The 22,816-nt window shown below is 41.6% G+C and overlaps 1 protein-coding gene across 1 annotated transcript in view; it reads right to left on the bottom strand.

Moving 5' to 3' along the window:
- Positions 1-396: 396 nt before the first annotated feature.
- PHLPP1 (PH domain and leucine rich repeat protein phosphatase 1) overlaps positions 397-22,816 on the bottom strand; it is a 136,260-nt gene continuing 113,840 nt past the window's right edge. The window contains exons 11-17 of the mRNA XM_071736602.1: positions 17,038-17,238; positions 15,882-16,044; positions 11,095-11,225; positions 7,391-7,495; positions 6,285-6,479; positions 4,411-4,639; positions 397-2,518 (exon numbers count right to left, since the gene is read on the bottom strand). Of these exons, the coding sequence (XP_071592703.1) occupies positions 1,349-2,518; positions 4,411-4,639; positions 6,285-6,479; positions 7,391-7,495; positions 11,095-11,225; positions 15,882-16,044; positions 17,038-17,238 (2,194 nt within the window). The 3' untranslated portion in view covers positions 397-1,348. The remainder of the gene's footprint in view (positions 2,519-4,410; positions 4,640-6,284; positions 6,480-7,390; positions 7,496-11,094; positions 11,226-15,881; positions 16,045-17,037; positions 17,239-22,816) is intronic.

Consider the following 22,816-nt stretch of genomic DNA (forward strand, 5'->3'; position numbering starts at 1 on the left):
TTCATAGCGTGCATTATCCCTTGGTTATTTCTATCTTCATTTACTTGGTCCCAGAGGTATAGAGCCAGAGCACCGCTCCTCTTCAGTCTTCTGGCATTGTTAAGACTGTGGCAAAGGGCAAATCAATAGTGCTGAATTAGTTCTGACAAATTTTAAAAAAAAACCAAAAAAACCAGGCCAATTCCTCAGAGACTTGTTTTGTACCTTACAAAGGCCATTTTGCACAGCCTTTGAATTCTAGCAGTACACACGAGCTTCTGCAGTTAGTGTAAAAAATGTGATGGAGATAAAAAAGTTTCAACACTTCTCGGTTCAAACCGAGCAAGCATGCTGATGAAGCACAGCAAGCTACTGTTTGAAAGCTGCTGCTCAGCTATTCAGACATGAAAGCAGACATCAGGTGTAAATTTCATATTTATTATAACAAAAATTATGACATGTTCATTTGTGCATTCGGCTTTAATATAACTCTCGGTATGTAAATGTCCTACAGCAAATGAGCTCTATACAATCATGCTGGTTGTGGCAGCAGTAAGGAACACAAACAAAATGGGTCTGTAAAATTAAGGAAAGAAAGAGACCAGAGGAAAAAGTGGGTTTCTTTAAATGGTCTACACCACCTTGGTTCTACCTAACTTGTACACAGCCACTCAGTCTGTTACGCTCAATGACCATGGCCCAAAGAGTCGCTTAAGAAAAAACGTCAATTTTTCAGGTTGTGTCCTTAATGCCAAGGCTACAAAACATGTAAGCATCACTATACAACACTGAGCTATTTACAGGAATTTCCCAATCAACTGTTCTCTCAGAGAAAATTAGTGAATCTCAGTGACTTAAGTCACCTGAAAGAGTAAAGCAACTCCTAGGAGTTAGTCTCCATATTCTACAAATGTCTATCATTTTCAAGACCAAAAAAGCCTTTTCTCTCAAAGAAATACAGTATTACAATATTACTTAAATCATTTAGCACTGGCTACTGCCCTGCTTTTCAAACAAAACAAACAAGCCATTTTAAAAAATATTACATCATCATCTGTTTCTCAGCAATATATTAAACCTTTTTATTATTTTTTTATTATTTTGTTTGTTTGTTTTTACACTTGATATGTTAAGGGAAGGTTAACTATTTTAAACTTTACCGGCCAAGCGTCCCTAGAAGAAAGTCAATGAATATTAAACCTAAGAAACTGAAAAGCTGCAGTTACCTGTAGTGGCAGGATAAGGAAAAGGAAGTATATAAAGGAAAAGGGTAAGGAAAAAAAAAACCCTGCTGTAATGCGAGCCCACTGGGTCCTGCACTCAAGTCTCCCTGTTTGTTAGTTCATTTCTGAGCAGTAAATAGAGTGGGTCATAGTGGTGTATCGTAATAGTCTGCCAGGTGGTCCATTGGGTACTGCCGCTGCTGCTGCTGCTGTTGGGGCTGCTGCTGCTGCTGTTGCTGTTGCTGCTGCTGCTGCTGTTGTTGTTGTTGTTGTTCCTGGTGTTGCTTCATAATCTCCTTGACTTCTTCTTCAAGCTCCGGTGGGATGATGAACTGGTCATCGGGATCGGGCTGCGCTGGAGCAGCAAAGTACCCCCCCGTCTTTCTGAGCGGCGCATCCGCCGCAACTTCAATTAAGTTATGGCTCCTCTCTTGCGGCGCCACGGAACCGTTGCCCCGCCGGCGCCCGATGGTGCCTGTGGCGGAGCATTTCGCTTTCCTGGGAAGGCCCGGCTCCTCTTCGTTGGCACTGATGACGATACCTTCGTCGCTGGCTTCCACGGGCACTTGGAGGAGCTGCTTCTCCTTGGCTCGGCCGCAGTGGATGTCCACCTCCACCTCCACGCGGCTGCCGTTGCTGAACACCCCCTCGATCGGCTCCTCGTCGTCGCTGTCGAGGCCGTTGTCGGAGAAGGCGCTGGAGAAGGTGGCACTGGAGAGCTGCCGCTGGAAGGAATTGGAAAGGCAGACGGGGTGCAGCATGCAGCGCTGCTCCCCCGGGTAGGCCGGGCTGTTCTCGTTCATGGCCACCTGCGGGGGCTCGTCGGAAGCTGTGGATCCCACCTCGCTGCTCATCTCTGAGGTGGAAATCTCGCTGCTGATCTCCGAAGCCATCCCGCTGCTCGACGAGGGCATCCCAAGAGCATCCGTCGGCCTGTCCTTGATGACCACGTTGACAGACTGAGGGAAAATCCCCGGGCTGGGGGGTGGCACCCCGTTAAGTTCACAGCAGCAGAAGCTGTCCTCCGTCACGTTGAGCTGAACCACGACCGCGCTGATGCTGTCGTTGCAGCCGTAGCCCTGGGCCAAAGTGCAAAGCTTCTTTGCGGCTGCCAGCGCGTCAGGCACGTTTCTGACTGCCTCCACTGCTTCATCCATTGAGAGGCTGTCCCACAGCCCCTTGCTCCCCAGAATGAAGAACTCATCTTGTGGAGTTAAGGTGATGGACTGGACGTGAGGGCGCGGCACAACACTTGGGTGAAGGAAGGTGTACCCCAAAATTCTGGTTGAATCTGTCACACCATTCACTTTTCCATCCTGAAATTAGAAAGGAGAGGAGACTGGAAACAAAGCAGACCAGGATACACAGCACCTGCATCTTCCTGCATTTTACCAATGGCTGTTTCTGCAGCACCCCCAGCATTGGCATTTACATACGAGAAGATGGGAAGGCAAAGTGCCTTGCGAGGAGTTGACAGAGCTGGGATTAAAACAATGTCTGATTCCCAATCCTGCGCTACGCCTCCTACACCCTGATTTGTCATCAGCATCACCTGTGCACAGACCAACAAAGCAGAAATCTGCAACAAAGAGCCATCTATTCTGCTCCTGCAGCTGTGAGAGCCAACTGGACTAATGTTTTACCAGTGAGTCAGACTTATCCCTCTTCTACCCACGATATCTGGCTTTATACAGGGCAAAACCACACACAGCTCTATTTTATATAGGGGTGGGTCATTTAATTATGACTCTTGCAGCTGCAGAAATCGTAGGTTTCATCTTGGATTATCACTTCAGAAACTTAAGTTTGTTGGTTTTGTTTGGGGTTTTTTTTGTTTTGTTTTGTTTTTTTAAGATGAGTCTAAACGAAGCATGCAAATCAAACGCAGCAGAGAGCAAGTCTGCATTTCTCAGTCAGCTGAGTTGTAGTGAAATGTTTTACACGCCCCAATTACTTACTACGTTTCCACTTAGATATGACATTTCCAAGGGGCGGAGGAGTAATATCTGAAGGGAAAACATCAGCAAAAATGGACGTATTTGAGAAGTTAATTCCATGCAAGTACAAATCCCAGGATTCTGTCCTGGTTAGAATCCAAGCTGCCAGAATAAGCAGAGCAAGTGTCTGAAACAACAAGCCTGGCTGTCTCTCAAACATGCTGGGAATAGCTGCACCCTGCTAAGCACATGTTTGACAAGAACAAAAAAGGTGAGGATTTACACTCATTTGGTACAGCTGATGACTGCAGTGGTTATTATAAGGCAGATAACCACAGAAAAGTGAACCAAGACTAAAAAAACCTTCCCCTTTAAAATCACTCTGAAGGAAAACCTTGTCGGCTTGTTATCTTCCCTATTAGAAGGCTGACAGCTGTGATAAGCCATCAACATGCATGGAATCAGTGAGTCATCTTAAAATTCAGTGCAGAAATTTCAGTGTTCCTCTATGGAACAAGTGTGCCTTGGTGATGCACACTACGTTGAAGCGACTCCCTTCCAATTTGTCACGTTTGAGATCCCAGTCGTCACCTTTCCCTGGCAAGATCAATAGGCAACATGACTCATTCCACACACACACAGCAATGAGTCTTCTGTCCTTTCCTCCAATATCAAGAGGATTCAATATTTAGCTATTTCTAATGTATGTGTCACACAAGGCAAAGCAAAACTGACAGTGGTGGCTTCAAGCTTGCAAGAAAGGAACAGTTTTCTCTCCTCTCGTGGTTCAGCTGAGCCCAGAATGGGTTTTCCTTTTGGACAGGTGCTCTCTGCCTATCAAAGGGCAGCTCTGGGACCATAGGAGCTCAAACAGCAAAGCCACCCTAGCAGGACCAAAGAGTCAGAGAGAATAATGATATTGGTCCAAATGCTCTGCCCTCTCATCCTTTTTAACTAGAGAGGCTCTTCATGACGGCTCCGAATCAGCCATCCTCTCACTGGGAGGAGGGTGCCTGCTTTCTTGTTTCAATGCAACACATTCATGTTCTGAGGCTAACCAAAATCCCGCATTGCAATAGGATGGAAAAGCAACTTGACTGCATGGGAACTTGATTGCATAATACAAATCACCTGGAAAGGAAAAGTGGAACCCTAACCCACACCATTAACACCACCCCTTAGAGGTTACCATACCATGTATGGACATACAATTTCATGCACTGCTGTGCAAGGAAGCTACAACATGCAACAGTTCCTAACTGTTCTCTAACCTCTGTAATAATGGCCTTATGCTGCTTAATCCTCTTCAGCTCTTCTTCACAACTCATCACATAACACCTGGACAAAGGCAGAGGTTTCCCATTCCGGCAGAGAACGGTTTGGCACTTCCCTACGTTTGCTGAGGTTAGAGTGAAGCATCCACCAGGGTCCATGGGATCGTGTTTTATATGGCAAAGGACAGCAGAGCCTCCAAGTTTTTGTCCAGCTGTTCCAAGTTTCCTGGAATTTAAACAAAACAATGATTGTTCTTTAATTGCAAAACAAGTGTTATGGGTACTATGGAGAAACAGCCGCTGTTCAGCAACCACAGGCACTCAGGGCATTGAATCTATTGGATCACTGGGACAGAAACAAAGTCCCCACTGAAGACACTAAAGCAGCAGTACAGAGAAATCACATGCTGCTCTGAGGCAGTGTGTTATTTACACATACACAGATACTCAAATCTGCTTAGTTTCAGAAAAAAACAATCCTTGCAGTTTTACGATTTGCACAGTCATCTCTGTGCATATTAAAGATGTTTGCTTTAAAGGTCAGACTGAAAGAAACAGAAGGTTAGAAAAGTACTGGGGACTAAATGACTACAGGTAGAGCTTAAAAAGGGAGGTCCTATAATCAAGCTGGTTCTTTAGCTTCTGAAGCAACACAGTTTTTTTTTTTTTAAATGAACTCCAAGAGCATTGCATATCATCTGTAATAACCCTTAATGAATGGTTAAATGCAACTGGAATGAATACAATTTCTGGTTCTCCAAAGAAGTGGTTAGCTTTGACTTGAGACCAAAAAAGAAAACCAAACAAAACAAAACACACTCAATAGCTTTATGTCAGAAATGCCATATTTCTTTGAAACTGCATTAGTAGTAAACAAAACCACTTAATAAACGCTTTCGATACTCAAATTGTGCAAATATTTTTGAATACTTGAAGTATATGGCAATTATCTTCTCTACTACCAGTCTGTCTAAGGTACTGTTGTAAGCAACTATGGGAAGGAAATGTTTTCGCTGATCTTTGTGAGCTTCAATACCACCCTATGGCTTCCATATCTTTGCAGACACCAGAACCTGAGCATTTTTCTTTTCCAAATGTGCAGCAACTGAAGGACAAGCAATGCTGCTTTTAACTTGATCCATTTCTTCAGTCTTTAAGCTGCTTATTTGCGTTCTCTCCTTTATTTTCCTAACCTCTGTTGTTGTTCAACTGCCTTCATACTCCTCTTTTGCTCACTGTCTCCCCAAGCACAATTTCTTCAGCACACATGCAAGTTTTCAAGGCCCTACACAGAGTTACTGTCACACTCATAGCTATTGTATCACAACCTCTTTGGAAGGGTCCTGCTTAAATAATATTCTACTGCCAAAAGGATGACAGGAGATGGACATTTCTAAGGAGCTAGACTACACATTTTAAATATTTGTGTAGCCTTAAATAACCTGATTTGGTACAGAGAAACAGAAAGGATCAGCTGGCCTTTGCAGCCCATAGTAGTAAGGAAGTTCAAAAGATGATCAAGAGATTCCTACCACTGCTTTGGTTATGGGCAATTGTGAATTGTAAGAACTGCAGAAGATACCACAAAAGAGTAAACCTTCACCCATCACTTAGTCATGAGCACTTAGTAGCTTTGCAGGTGGGTATTTTTGAGTGGGGAGGTGTTGGGCTTCTTCTCCCCACATCTGAAACAACCAGAGAGCAATATTCACAAAACAAACAATAAAAGAAAACACCCTAGCCAGATACCAAGGCTCTCCCCCCTACCTCTTGCACATTTTTGAAGCAAGAAAGAGCAAGTGTCTGACCTGGGAGCAAAACCAACTGCCCAATGAATACATACAAGGCAAAAAAAGCCTTCCAAGACTCACCTCTGCATAACGATGAAAGTGTTGATCATGTATTCCTCCTCATTTTTTGTTTTCTGCAGCTCTTCTGCTAAGATGTCACTCATGGTGCACTGCAGCAGATAGGGCACTTCCACATTGCGGTCACCGTCAAAAACACCATAAAGTGCCTCCCGGTTGTCGCAGAAGTTATTGGCTGAAAGTGCTGCCACACACAGCCTAGGGAAAAAGCAAACCAGGAGAATATCAAGGTTTTTACCCATAGTTAATTTCTCATTTTGTCATTCTGACCAGAAAGATATAGCCTCGTCTGAGAGATAGTTTTAACCACCTCTGTTCACAAGCATTTCAGGACTACTTTCTGAGCTGTAGAGAAGAGTCAGACCCATCCAACAGTGCTGGAAATTCAAGCCAAGTCCTAAGCATATGAACTAATCTCTAATTTGTAGAAATAGGGGAAAAAAAGTATGCCCTATCATCAGTTGAAATCACATTTGCACCTCAGAAAGCCATCCTTGTGATTTAATATTCCAGTGACCAAGTTGCGCATTAAATCAGTTAAATTAGGTAAAGGCTTGCTGGCATTTGCTGCAGAAACCTTGGCAGCAGAAGATTTCTAAAAAGGTATTTAAGGAACAAAGAAAGATTCATCACATTGCCAGCAGCACAGAGACTAGCAGACTCTTGGTACATTATTTGTCAAGTGCTGCCTTAGTCACAGCAGCTCTGCACACTATGAATATTCAGAGTTTTGGCCATTCTGCCTCTTCTTTTAGTATCTCTGATTTGCTTGGTAAACATCCTTTGGTTGAAGATAAAGAAGCTTTGCAAAGAGGAAAACGCTTTTAAACACTCAGATCTCTTGCAAGTCCCAGAGTCCTGCACAGACAAAATGCGTAGGTTACACTTGTATCTTAGCAACTTCCCTAACAAAGACCAAAGTTGAGACCCAGGCAGGGGCCTGGTATACAAATACAGAGTCACAGCACAGCCTCTGCCTTTGTGAGACTCAAAACGTCCCCAAAACTCTCACTGGAAAAAAAAAAAAATAAAAAAGCATTTCTTTGTATCAGCATAGAGGTCCTCCACTGCCAGGATGCTCATGTAAGGAAAACCGTGCCGGGTCGTACTTGTTCTTAACGCCCGAGGCTTCGGTGTAACCGTGACTCCACACCGCCGGCGCTCCCGAGGCGTCACCGGCCGAGGGCTGGTCAATCTTGAAGCAACGGATATTGCTGCAAGGAGAAAGGGAAAAGATGCAATGGATTGAAGGGATGACATGATCTAGCTTAAAATGAGAAGGTAAAACCTTTCCTCCCCCCCCTCCCAGGCCTTAGTAATACATGGAATAGAAGAAGATAAGCGGGACATCCAGAGTGGTTACGCTTTCATGCGTCTGGATACGAAGAATAAAAAATCAGTAAATAAAAGTGAGCCTCTGTGAGGGTGTCAGCTGCGCTGTCTTGCTTAGCCAGCTTTCCTTTCCCTTGCCCTCACACCCCTGAGCTATTTGTTTCAAACCTAGTCTAGTAGGCATGAAAGGCAAATTGGTCACTAGCTCGATGAAAACAAGTACAAGTAGAGTGATTTTTAACTTATACATCTCCCCCATACATTTTAACAAATCTCTGGGCAATTTCTGCTGTACTCAAATGAAACCTGCTGTATGACCCACATCATCCCCCCTCTAGGGCAAAAAAAAGGTGGGAGGAAGGAAAAAAATTCTTCAGAAAAAGCAACGTGTAGTAACAGCCTTCCATGAAAATACACACAAACCAGAAATCCACTCCATCCTGCTCCTGCACCAACCTGCAAGAGCCAGCCTGCAGTCCCAACAGTGGGCACAGCCCTTTTGCCCTCCTTAATTGTACAGTCCAATTTTCACTTAGGCCCTTGATCCTCTGCCCTCCAATTTACTACCAACATAGCCTTTAGCCTGAATTTCAAACATCTTATGCAGCATAGTAAAGATTTAAAAAGGGGCCAGCCTTCTCTGTTTATACCCTTCTCTTCACAGCCCTGCTTTGCTGGGGAGAGATGACCTTCCCCCTGCTCCCTACTGCTCTCTTCCAAAGGCAGGGAAAGCAAGCTCCCCACATGCTGCAGACACTTCAAAGGCACCTGGATCTTTCATGAACCAAATGCATCATTAAAGGACACTAGCAGAAAGGTCTAACTGTTCACTTTGAGCATTCATTTTTCTCTATCCAAATCCCCACCTGACCTAAACACACAGAAAAGTCTTTTTAGCAGTGCACAGCATTCCTCAAATAACCTGAAGTACTGTCACATCCAGGTCAATTTCTTTTTACACTAATGGTCGGGATGTACATCAGGGAGAGCAGATTAAAAGCAAACAAATTACATAAATAGTGTTAGGACCACTGGTGTTTTCATCCCGTGATTTCACAGCCCTCTGTGTAACAAGCAGGAGGCTAACATTTTGCCACAAGCATTAGAAAATATTATCTGAACCTGGATAATTTCTAAAGTAGCAGAAATTTTAATTCTGTCTGCACCAGCGAAACAGTACACAAGAGCAAACACATTTTCTTTGCAGACTTCTCATACAAGGCACTCATCCTCCAGGGCAGAGGAACTTGGATCAGAACCGTTCTACTGTTTGTTTCTGTTTTAACTGGGCTGACTGACCCCTGGTTCCCCCCCTGGTTCCTGGGCAGGTCAGGGACCCAGAGTTGTCTCAAGGCTTTCCAGTAGTAGAGAAAAAAAGCTACGTCAGTGCATTGCTTTCAGTTTCCTCAGCAGCACCACTACAAATAGACCATGTGCCCAGAAAGGAATGATATCCAGCAGGACATTCCATGCAGGGAATACAAGGTAAGGCTTCTGGACAGCACAGTTTATTTAAAATGACTCGTACAATTGAACTAGATGCTCTTTCCTAAAAAACAGAGTGGCAGCATCTTTTTTCTGTTTGTTTTTCATTTTAATTGCTACAAAAAATTCTTAGATCAAATAAATTACTTGCCAACACCCTCCTAAGCATGCAAGCCGCCTCTAAGATCTTCATACAAATTTAAAAAGCAAGCATATCTTCTCACCCAGCACTAACCTACTACCTGCTAGAATCCTGCCAGGGCACAGATGGAGAGCTGCCTTTCACATGCAGAAGGAAAATATAAAAAGTACCAAGTGCACAAGTATTTTTGTGCCTGCCACAAAAAAAACCCCACAAAACAAGTGAAAGGAGCACCTCCTCCCTCTTCCCAGCCAATTATAGCAGTAGAAGTCTGTGTAGTGTATCATTACAGACACTAAGAAGCCTCTCAGGAGGCCTGAAACATCTGACTATGGCTAATGAATATTAGGGAAAAGAACAGACCTGAGGTCTTAAGAATAATTAAAAAAAAAAAAAAAAAAAAAAAAGGCAAACCCAAACAAAACACCAACAAAACCCGACAAAATACAACACCAAAAACCAACCAAATAAAAACAACAAGTAGGCAAACAAAGCACACACACAAAATTCTGTAAATTAAGCATACATTGCATATGCCAGTGAAAATATGGCATGTAACTGGGCCACACTACTTTTCTACTACTTAAATTTGTACAATACTACTCTAGGGCATGATGCCTGAATACTACAGTAGAAAGAGATTGGCTTGCCTGTTGTGTTAGCTGGGTCATAGACAAGAAAAACCTCATCTTTCACTTTCAAGTTTTGACATAATTCAACTAGCTTGGTAATATATACAATTACTTTTTCCCTCCCTATGAACCAAGAACAACATTAGACACTGCTTATTCACAAATGTTTCCTGTATACAATAAAGCAGCTCTTAAAATAGTGGAATGCCCTATTTTCCCCGTGCTGTCTGCTGCAGAACACAGATTATTGTTTTATCTGTGAAAACTCATCATTATTCAAATTCCCACTTAAATTTCATAAAATCCAGATTCAAGCTAAAAGCAAACTCACAGTGTAAGCTTTCCTTGTTTGCACAATAGATGAGGTTTCCCACCCCAGTTTCTGATCTTTGCCATTTAAAAGCAAAAAAACATGAAGCAACTGTGAAACCCCTAAAAAATAAATCAGCCCTTCATGGAATAATTCAATATGCAAGGCTAAAAGAGATTCAAAAGGAAACTCAGATCTGATTCAGCTCCCTTCAGGACCTCAAGAAAGCTCAAGACATCACAGCTGTTCACAGACAATCTGGCTTAGTGCAATAGTTTCTCAACACAGCACAAGGAACTGGGCCAATTTCAGCTATGGATAATGCCCAGGTCCCAGGGCAGAAAACAAATAGGTAGATAGGAAGGAAACAGAGGGTCCCAAAGCAAGGGAACTAGTTTTGCTGCAAGCAGAGAGAGAGATGCAAATCTTTAGGAGAGGTATAAGTATGAATAAATACATAAATCAATTCAAGAACAAAAGCAGAGAGATACGAATGGTAAAAAGAAATAGTATGTGAAGAGGTAAAAAGCAGTGCAATGCAAAGGGAGACCTAGGCAGAGGAATGTGAACAAAAAATATAGTGCACAACTACTGCTGAATATAGTAAGTATTTTGGTTGAATCTAATGTCAGAAGTAAAAGGGAAATCAAACTGGCTCAATGATAGCTCAATGACTCAATGGGATAGCAGATCCCTTCATGAGTTACAGCTAAAAGCAATTACACTGCAGTGGGTAAAGTCATCCTCTTAAATGAAGCATCGATTTCCAACCTAACCCCATAATCTGTTATTTTCTGATTTACTGGCAGCTGTACTCCTTACAAGAGATTCACACTTCCATGTATGGTGGTTTTGTGGCATCCTAGTGACAGGAGTTGCTGTGCCCCCTCCGTGCTCTGTGAGGTAACTTACTTCAGCAGCTCTAGGGTTTTGTGATCCAAGGCTAATCTGGGATTTCCAGTCAGGTCCAGCTCTTGTAGTTTTGGAGGCAGGTTTTCAGGCAATGTGACTTCACTCAGTTCATTGCAGCTTAGATCCACACACTGCAGAAGGAAAGCAGCCAAATAAGCAAGAGAATTCAGCTGTCATCAAGATCATACAAAGTTTGATTAAACACAGTAATGCATGTTTCATGAACAATAAAGGCTGCAACCAGGACCTAAGACCATTCATTTAGGTAAGTGGTTCTTACAAAAGAAATTCATATGGCATTTAGCCATCTCAGCAGATGTCTGAGACACCTAGAAATATGTTCCCTTCATTGTCATCTTTGGCCAGGTGTCATCTTATTACAAAATCAGTGCAATTTGTCTGCTCTTCACAGAGATAAAGTTGGTCAATGTGCTTGTAATTATTTAAGAAAAAAAAAGTTACAAATGAAACCAGTCTTTTAATACTTAAAGGAAACTGAGGTGAAAACAGTTGGAGCTTCTAAGCCATTGGCATTTATGCCCCTATTCTCAAGTCAGTTTAAACCAGTATGAGTATGAGCAGGCTCTCAGGAATTCAGTATTTACTGAGGGATATTAAAATAAGTAGGGTTATGTATGCATGTGGAGGGGAAAGGAAAAAAAGTACTGGAGCAGTTTGAAACGCGGTTTTAATTCATGTCACTTTAGACAGACTCATATTTAAATATGAAGCCAATATGATTAGTGAAAAAAACTTAAAGCTAAAGTACTTCAGAAAAAATACGATACAGCACAGCAGAGAAACTTGCTGGCTATCTGCTAGCTAAGCACAAATTAGCTAGAGCAATTGCCCTAGATTGACAAAACCCCCAAACAAACATTGCTTAATGCTGCATAACCAGATGAAAGTAAAAAAAGGGTAAAATACAGCATTTTAGAACAAATCCAGATCTCCAAACCCTATTACAGGACCACCACTGTAGCATGCAGAAAAAATTGTAAGAAAGAAAGATATAAGATCTGATAAGACAAAGCAGGCTGGTATTTAACAGAGGATAGAACAACTATCAACATCTTTCCGGACTATTACCTATTCCCAGCCTGCAAACAGAGAAAGACTTAAAAAACCTTAATAAAACAGAAACCTGTAAGAGGCTGGAGTTGCTTATCCTAGCTGCACATTTTGACCATCATGCAGTTTCCATTCATATAGGCAAAAAACTTTTATTTTTCTAGGTATATTCAAAGAAATTTGGTCCTGAGCTGGAAGAAGGCATAAGATAACCTAGTAAGATCTCTAAAAGAACAATCTTCCAACACTTTTAAAAATACATGCAATGGAAATACGAGATTTCCAACCCAGATCTTATATCCTGAGGTTGTCCAATATGGAGGGCTTATTATCAATGAAGAACAAACCGATGATGTTATCTAAGCCTGATAAGGAAATCAGAGTTAAAATCTGTCACGCAAACAAAATAGCAGCCAGCTTAACAGAACAGTTACTCCAGTGAACTTTTTTCCTCTGTGCAACTCCTTGCTGCTTCCAGGCAGCCAGTAATTACTTTGCAGATTAAAGAAGCTGCCAGCAGGCCTTGCTGTGTTCAACACCTCAATGCCATTACATATTCGATGGAAGAACATGCTGGAATAACAAGTACAAAAATGGGTGAGTAATTTCACTGTTCTTGCTAAATGCCTGATAGGCCAAAGGTAGACACACTCCCGAGCAGATCCCTTGAGAAAAAGTGAGGACCATTTATTATGTTAGGATTTCTTACATTTTATTTGTACTGTTTAACAAATAGGCTGGGAGGGACTTTATGCAAATCTATTTTTTCAGTTTAGTCCTTATTCTACTCCCCAGGCAAGAAGAAAGTTTATTTCCTAACTGATCCCAATTTCTCCATGCATTATTTTAATGCAAGCTGTTTCAGCCCCACCCATGCAGCACAGGAAGAACAACTCCTGCAACTACACAGAGAATTTTGCACTGGACCTGGCAGCTGGCAGACAGGGCATAACATTCAGCATTTGCTTACGCAGCATTTAGACCTTTGTAACTCTTTTGTTCAAGACTGGAAAGGACTTGAGTTTCCTGCGGTTGTGACTGAAGGTGGCCATACCAACACAAACCTATTTAACTAGGAGAAAAACTAGCAAAGATGGAGAGTTTCATCTGTAAGATGTCATTGCTACTAGAACTTCACTAATTTTAAATCTCAAGGTAATGCTTCTGTGAAAGATAAGCTTGACCAAAACCTCCAACCCATCTCAGCTTCACCACAGCAGGCCAGCAGGACAACCATGAAAGAGAAGCAACTCACAAGTCAACAAAAACTGAATGGTAAAGTCCCAGCTGGGATAAGCAAGCCTGGGCCACTGAGCTCTGCTGAAGCAATTTTAAAAGAGCTTCTTTTTTTATTTACTTATTTTGTAAGGCAAGAAAACTGAAGTCAAACAACAACAGTAGAGAAGAATCTGCTGGTGCAGGTGCATTCACTGACTCAAGTGTGTGTGCTTCCAGCTGCTCGACCACTTCGCAGAAGACATTTCAGCATGCACTGACAAACCTAACTCTGACAGCATACTGTCATAAGATACAATAAAAATCCTAAAAAATGTATTGTATAAGGCACCTCAGAGCCATCCATTGGGCTTTTTAACAGAGGTCAACACAATTTCTATAGCCTTGACTGCAGCGTTTCAATAAGGCTTAGAGATCACTAGAATGACCTTGTGTTTGGAAATCCTGAAGTTACTGCAAGTGTGAAATCATCATCATTTACACTAGCTTTCCTTCTGAAATTGCTTCAGACAGCACAGTAACTAGCTACAGTTACTAACTGCTGCTACTAAGTGCTCCAGAACCACAGAATGAAAAAAGCCATAAGCTATCAGCCTCTCAAGCTAATAAAACACAAAAGAAGAACAGCCATTATCTCAGGTTATAGAGTTCCCTCTGAAGTTCAGTGTTTGCAACCTCAGCCAGAATTAACCACCAAATATGATATAATCACAGAGGTGACATGAGACTCTACAACTCTGTGCTTTGCTACGAGCAGGTTTTTTTCACCAAACAACCAAATCCATATTCAATAAATTCTAAACTTACTTGGGCACATTCTGAATGTTCTCACGTACCTAAGGAGCTCTGCTTACACTACGTAACAGATAAAGTCAGGCAGCACAGGCTTGACCTCCAAACCCTGACCTGGAGAAATCAAGAGGCCAGAACACCTTCCCAACTGGCAACTATACAAACCCATCTTATCTAAGTCAAAAACATTTAAGTACTTTTTTTAGATTTAAGTACTGACCAGGCATTTTCTTTCAATAGAGGTGGAGTCCTAGAGCACTGTGTCCTCTTAGATGAAGTCACATGTGCTATGACTGCAGTCCCAAACCAGATAGTGACACTTATGCCTCTTCTGCTAAGGGAACTAAATAACAGTATAAAACCAACAGGAAGAATATGCCAGGTATTCCAAGAATGTTTTTCTGCTGTGCATTGCAGCAGAGTAGCATTTTATACACTGACACTTTAATAACACATGAAGCTTTCCCCAAAATGTGTGAACAAAAGGAAAAAGTTGATTGCTCCCTATCAACATGTTTACATCACCCTCATTTGGGTGTTTTTGGTTGACATCAACCTCATACATTTAAAGAAATGTTTACTGCATAGAGCCTAGCTCTCCCACCCCAATTCTTCCTTTAAGAAAAAAGGCTTTGCTTCTGATGGATTCTAAATGGCCCTCTACTTCCTCTGGCCATTGTTCCAAAGAGGGAGGAGTATTAAAAACCCCATGAATTTGTTTGAGATTTCCTGGCTAAAACCACAGAGCTCATCTTTACATGTACTTGCTGTCCAACAGAATTTTTGCTCCTGCTGCTTTGCTTGACCTCAGACACTGAAGCACACATGGGAGTACAGGAACTTGGCCTTTTGACTTTACAGAACGCCCAGAGAACATTTAAGTTGTTTTGAGCTTACAACAGGTAATCAGTTCTCAGCCTTGCAGAACCACAGATTTTCTGCCATATCTCAAGATCTGTATGCTGTGAGTTAACCATCTCCCAGGCCTGGCCAGCAGGAACATCAGACAGCACAAAATATTCTGTGCTGTAGCCAGGCGAGAACCAGGAACTTGACTGACAAAAGGAAAACAAGTAGAGCTCTCCAGTGTGGTCAAGCAAAGAATGTGTCCCACGAAAAGAAGTGTCAGGAAAAGTATGGAATCACTTCTGGAGACACATACAAGGGATAGATTAAGCATTCCTCCAGTTGTGCAAAATATGACCGCAATTAGGAAAATAAAGTAGCTTGCTTCAATACTCAAATCTTGGTCTCCTGGAATTTATCTCTGTCCCCAAGGCCTATCCCATTTTGCAGCTTCAGCGGTTTTTAACACATGCTCTTAACAAAGTCCATTCCTACACAATCAACCAACTGCCAACGAAGAGTTAATTATGCATAGCTCTTGCCAAATTTTTAAGTTGTATCATAACAGCCTGTTGCAGAAGACAATTACCACTTATTTGGCAGAAAAGAAAGGATCCGGTGAACGAGAGCACAAAATCAGATTTTGAGGCTGCTCTTCCCTTCCACTCTAAGGCAGTGAAGGGCTGAATATTTTGCACATAACCTCAAGAGGAGAAAGCAGCTGTCAGACCCCTGTAATTTCTGAAAATATACTATCCTGTAGCACCAAGAGACCTGAGGGGAGAATAGAACCGGTAAAGTTGCATTATACCTGCTTCTTCCAAAGCACATTTATGCCTTACCTTTATTTCAGAAAGCTGCATGACTTCTGGGAAGACTTCGATGCAGTTGGAGTGAGCAATAACAGTATGCATACGCCTGCAGTTCATGATGGTTGTTGGAATGGCTTTCAGTTTGTTCCCACTAATATCAATTTCCTCCAACTCTTCCAGCTTGGCCATTTTACTATGAAAACAGAAGTTTGATAATTGTTTCTTTTAATAGACACACATGTATTTTGAAGTGGTGATAAGAGCAGTGGTCTTCATTATTTTAAGAAAATAAAATTGCAGACTTTGTCCTTGTTCACAGCAGTGCCTGTCACCTCTCCTCACATCAGAAGGTAATGCAGATGTGGAAGAAAATGTGTGCTTCTTCTGTTAACGTTTTGTTAATGCTGCATTTCAAGTGACTTATTTTGCCTATATTACCTTTGCTCACCAGCTCCTTTCCATGCTTTGTCTTTCTTCCTTTCCTCTTCTCTCAACTCTAGTTTCTCACTTTAGCCCAGATTTGCCCTTCCCTCTTCTGACATCTCACTCAGCCCTTCTCCTTCTCCCTTGCCATTGAAGCCAGCTGCTCAGTACATCACACAAGGACAAAGATCTCACTTCCTTTATTTATTAGCATCTTTTCCAAGGTTATACCCCATCACCTTTACAGCACGTCTTACACTTGAAAGACTTCTGATTAAAACAGAGTGAATTGAAAGTACAGAAATTGCTGCCAAAGCAGAATATCTCCTTCTGGAGGGAGAGGACTTTTCCTCAGTGGAGTTTAGTCCACTTCCACAGGACATTTACAGACTACTGTGCTCACAAAGCTCTTGTAAGAAGACCACCAGGTGGAAGTAAAGTGACCAAGCCAGAGGAAACAGAAGACCTCCTTGCTTGACTTCAAAAGCATACTGCTGTCATGCTGAATTAGTCCAGTTGAAAAGAATTCCAAGCACAGCCAAAACACACCAACTAACATGCAGCACTCAGTCTGTCTGTGTAACACAAGAGAGGGTAGCAACATGTACGAGGGCATAGCAGGTGAACCCACCCACTGAGTGTATCACTGAATTCAAAATACAGCCTGTGCCACCACATTTCTGAGCAATTTCGTTCTTGATGCAAAAGTGTTTCGTGGTGCCCACCCACTGCTGGGCCAGAGGCAGTGAGACCATTTACTCACCTTGCAGGGAAGCTCTGTAGGTGATTGTAAGCCATGTGCAAGATTTTCAGGTGTGGATGGCCTGTTAACAAGGGCACGCATTTATCTGTGAGGTTGTTATTGGTCAAGTACAACTCCTGTAAGATGCTATGGGTTTCTTCAGAAAGAGTGGCTGGAGGAAGCATTTCCAGTTTGTTGGCAGAGGCATTAAGAAACCTCAGGCTGCAAAGAGAAGTTGCATAAGGGAGTTCAGTGAAACATCCTGCAGGTTTTGCGTAGAAGTGTAAATAAATATCTCTGTTTTTAAGAATTATGTTGGTTATTAAGCAAAGTTCAAAAACAAAAGGCCACAATGATGAATAAAGACCAAAAGTTTAGCCTTATATGAATGAAACTTCTAACCGTGTTTTTAAATGAACACGTTTGTGCAAACTAAATGAGTATTTCAAAATGTCTCTGTCCCTTACCAAGACCTCAGTACCTCCAACTTCTGTACAGACGTACCTACAGGTAACAGCAACAGCAAAACACATCATTTCCCTATTCATTCCACATAAAAATGAATTCTGAATTAATCACCAGCAAACCATGAGAGTATTAACTGCCCTTCAAGAGCCTAAAAGAAATAACTGGTTAAAAAGCCCGCTGATTTTTCAGTATTTTAAATGTTGGTTAGCCTGCAGACTGTTACTTTGTTTAAACCTGGAGTCCTGAAACAACTACAAAATATGAAGAAATATTCTCGGAATATCTGGGTAACTAAAGATGCCCTAGTCATTAAGAAAACAACTTCTGAGACCAAGCAGTTATTTGTGCTTCTGATTTTAGAGAGACAGCACTAATAGAAAATTAAGTTTAAAAATTTATATACTTGCTTGCTGATGTATGCAGCAAGACAGCCAGACCTCTTTGCAGTTCCCGAGTGCCCTTCCCCTAAACTCCCCAAAGTAGCAGAAACCCTTGTCACTGAGGTCCAGCCAGAAGCAGCAAGGACTGAAGCAGCACAGAAATGAAGTTATTCTTCCTCCCTCAAAGGACTTTTTCCAGGATGGGAATAAGTCCTGTTGAGGTACAGGCACTGCCCATGCCAGTTCTGCAGGCAGAGGATTCATATTTCTTTAGGGGACTTTGGTGAACACAGCAGCACTGGAGGAATACACACTGCAGGCATCTCGAGGGTTAGAATTCACACAAGCAATTCCAAAGAAATGGAAAAATAAGGCTATTTATCCTTTAGTAACCAACTCTGGCACAAACATGCCTTTTCAACAGAAGTAAGACTTCTCTCTTCCTTCCTCCCCTTTTCAGAAAAGGCTGCCTTAGAGAACTTGCAATACAGAAGTGTGTGTTTGCCTGCCAGTCTGCACTGCTCCAACCAACTTACAGGAATGGGCAGCTGCAATGGGCAAAGCTGCATTCAAGAAACAAGACTCAGAAGTGAGATGACTGAAGCCTATAAAGCCACTGATCATGATGCAAAAGGTAGGTGCCTTCCTGTCTATTGATCTTAAGCAGCAAAATATTGACGGCTTCACCCACGCATGCAAAAATCCAGACCGACCTTTAAGGTCTATTAATGAATGAAATGGATTTGCAAGGGCTGCAGCTGGTTGAAACTTGCTCAGCAGCAAATAAGGGTCAGACATGCTACAGAAGAGTCACGTGGAATGCCAAAGGATTACAAAAAAAAAAACAAAAAAACAACACAACACACCACTATTTCCATTAGAAGCAAAAATCTCTCAGCACTGCACAGAACTGAAACTAGGTTAGCTGTTTTACTCAGACAGAGGAGTCCACTTCAGAGAAACAGTTTAATCCTCAGGCTCATTCATTATTCACAAGGATGGTTAGACTCCAGAGGAGGAAGGGAGGAGAGAGAGGATTAATTCAGAGAAGGGAATAAGCAGCTGAGAGGAATTTTAAAACTACTTATTTATTCTAAAAAGATGCTGCTCAATTTCACCCTTTAGCTATAAACTAAAAATATATTAAACTCATTCAAAGTTGGATTACTAAACTGAAGCATACCACATCAATGGCTGCTGTACTTAAAAAAACACCAGCAAGCACACTTATTGCTAAAGTGCAGATAATTATTACTTTGCCAACTTCAACCTAATAAACATGACAGTCTTCTCTCTCCACAAAAAAAGGCACTTTTATTAACATTAAAGCTACAATACCTTTTGTACCATTCATAGTACAAAAAGGTCATCTTCAGCTCAGCCTGGAAAGCCTTAAATAATAAAAAGGTTTAGGGCTACTGGGAAAAGGGAACTTTCACAGGAATATGACGGGGATGAGGAGGTGGCAGCAAAACATCCCCCAAGAAAGGGCATGTTCCATTACCCAAAAGAGGGTACATCTGAATGTTACTGATGTTCTTGCAGATCGCAGCAGAATAACCTGGAATATTTCACAGTTAAATCATTACCATCTTTTAATAACCACAGCCAAATAGATAACTTAAAGAGCATCTTATAATTATGAAGTTCAGAAGAATGTAATTTACTTGAGTACAGCTAGCCCAAAACACAGCCGCAAGCTCTGAGTAAGAAAAGGTACATTGCTGTGATAAAGCTGAAATTAAGAGTCTAATATACTGAAGCCATTTTAAATTAAGAAGAAAAATTAACCAAACAAAAGCTCTTTTGTTTTTATTAAAACTTTCACCACTGGTGGAATACAACAAGAAATTTCAAGCTCTGTCCTCTCAGTGGGCCAAATCTGTATATTTCTACCAAAAATAAGTTTTGATGCGTATATTTTCCAGTGGGGAAAGGAGAGAGGAGAGCTGTTGCACTGTACCCCTCTGTTCCTTTTGCCAAATCTTCCAGAGAATGATCCATCAACACTGGGAATACCCATCACCCTGACCTACAGTTTTGTGTCTTGATGTGAGCAAAATCTTGCTAACAGTCTAGAACAACAACCCTGTAGTAGGAGGGTATCTCACCTACCCCATTTGTAACATCTGATGGCTGGGTAGCACTCAACAGTCACGTTCAGCGTAGTCACATACTATGTCTAATGTCTAGCTAACATCATTAGAATTAAATTAACTTTTTAGGAAAGCATATGCTGCTTATTTACATGTTCCTTTTGACCAGCTGTTACATTAAAATAGTAAAAACATTATCGGAATATTCTTTGGATTTTGGAAAAAAAAAAAAAAAAAGCGATACCATTCTTTGGGTAGAGAACAGAATGAACCAGCAGATTGCTCCTGCCAAAGCTTTGTCAATTCTGTGCCATAATCTTATGTAAAAAAACAATTAAATCTGTACTTGCCCATCAGGTTTTCTCTCACAATGATTTAACACAGAAGTCCTCCTCCCAGTTATTTCCGCTCCCCTGTTTCTTCGTTCTTGTACAAAGTGCCAGCTGCTACCTTAGAAGGCACATCTTATAAATGCCCTCAAGAGAAGTGGAAATTTACTTTTAGGCACAAAACTGTTCCCATCTCTCTTGTGCATGGACTTAAAGTGATTAATGTCCCTTGAAGATATCCCACTCATATTGCTTATCAGATGGAAGCGGAATGTCAAGTATTAAAGCTCAGTCCAAAATTAATTGTTTCCCTTTCCAATTCCACCCACACACTATACCACAAGCTCATGAAAAAAGTACAGCATCACTACAAAACCCTGAATTCAGCAGCCTGTGCACATACCAGAAGTATAATATAGCAAGGGAAGCATGAATTAAAAAGTACTTGAAGAGTGTCAGAGATTAAGAAAGAAATGAAGGTGCTAGCAGGGAGATGCCAGAATTCTTCAGCCTTGACAAGGTGCAAATTCTCCTCTGGGGTAATAATATAAACATTGATCTCCAGCTGGAATAAGTCACCTTCACTTTTATGGGGTATTAAAGTACAAACCCTTGCTGGACTCAACTTGTTCAAGAGAGAAATTAGAAAAGAAAAAAAAAATAAAAAGACTGTCCCAAAAAATAGGCTAGGCTCAAGGACATAGATCTAATTCAACAAAACAGCCCTAGTATGCAGTCACGTGAACTCCCTGCTTCTACCCAGAGAATACCAATCTGAATTTGGATTTCCAAAAGCAGAGGAAGAAAATCTGCTGCTGAAAGCCACAAAAGGTATTGACTGTTGTGAGCATACAGCATCTCCCAGTTCCTCACCATTCTCTGCGCTTGGCAAACTTGGCTTGCTGGTAAGACACAGCCATCACTGAAAAATGCAAGTCCTCCAAAAACCTTAGGAATGTTCAACATTAAAAGAAGCAACACAGATAACTGTATCCAATGAAAAAGCAGTAGCAAATCTAAACCACCGTGCTTAGCTTGAAAGTACTGATAAGAGATGGAAAGAATACTGCAGCTGCAAAAAGAGAACATGCAGAGAAATCAAGATCTTCAGTCTGGCCTGTGCCCCAAGATCTCCATCAGCACAGAGCAATCAAATTTCTTCTTCAGGCCCTTCTGCAGAGAAGGGCCCTCAATTTCTGACCATGTAATCCTGAAGTAATTTATGATTGTGGCAGCAGGTGTGTGAGGAAGAATCATGTAAGCTAAGTGTATCTGAGAGAAAAAAGGATGAAGAGGCAGGGGGGAAAGGGAGAGAAAAATCCAAGGCAAATTTGCCAGCCCATGAAAACAAGAATATTTCTGCTCCTTAAAAAAAGAAAGAAAGAAAAAATTCTGGAAGGACAGAAAAATCCAAGTGAATCCCCTCCCTGTTAATGGACTGCCAAAAAACCCCACCTAACTGCTACAGCCTCTTTGGTTCTTACTTTCTAACCTATCTTCAGTTGTTCCATTACCTGGGATTTTTCTAGTTTCTAATGTATCTAATTGCAAAATCTAGCCTACCAGTAAGGAAACAAACAGAGCTAGGCATGTCTGCAACAAAAGTATGTGCATCAAACACTCAGATAGCTCTTTGCATTCATTTGAATTTGTTTCCTCCCTCACTTCTCCTGCATCCATTATAATATTGAACACTTGCATCAAAAAGAAGCAGCCACAGTGGGTGGAAATATCAAACAAGAGCAAGTTTAACTGGGTCACCCTCCAGAACTCCAGAGGAAAAAAAAAAACCAACAACAAACCAAACAAACAAAATTAAATCAAATGAAAACAAACAGAAAATCAAACCAGATAAGAATAGCTGAACAAAGCTAAAAACAAGAATCATGCACACAAGAGCCTAGACAAGCTCTGAACTGCTGACTGGCTTGGCCAACACAGCTGGCCACTACCAGACACTAGAGAAGAAAGGGTTTAATAAGTACACATCACAGCTACACATCTTCACCTCAACTGCTTTAAACAGTCCAGTGGTCATGTTAAGGATTTATTCTGAAAACGTTCATACTAACTGCAAAGGAAGCTTAGGCAAGAAGCAACCCCTCCCCCTTCACTACTGTATCTCCATTTTTAAATAAGTCCCCTGGCCACTGCCACTGCTTTTCTACCATGCTCCACTAAGGTTTGAATGCTTGCCCATACTACCCAATGAGCATTTTGTAGCACTGCTTACAAGCCATTTAACAGTAGTTTGCAGCACGCTGGTCAAGAAAGGCAGTAAAATGGGTATACAAGACATGGACAGAGCAGAGTCCAACACACATCACAACAGATGAGGCAGTGGATAGAAAAGAAGCAGTGCCAGAATGCAGGTGCATGAAAAAAGGTTCAGGATTCAGCTTGGACATTTTCCCCACCAGTTGTAGCAGTTGCATGAATTCTGTTTTTGCAGCATCTGGTAATGAGAAATGAAGAGATTATCTGGCTGCCTCTGTGGCACTCATCTTGCCAAGAAAATCCCCACCCC

The sequence above is a fragment of the Heliangelus exortis genome, chromosome 2 (assembly GCF_036169615.1).
Source record: "Heliangelus exortis chromosome 2, bHelExo1.hap1, whole genome shotgun sequence".
NCBI lineage: Eukaryota > Metazoa > Chordata > Aves > Apodiformes > Trochilidae > Heliangelus > Heliangelus exortis.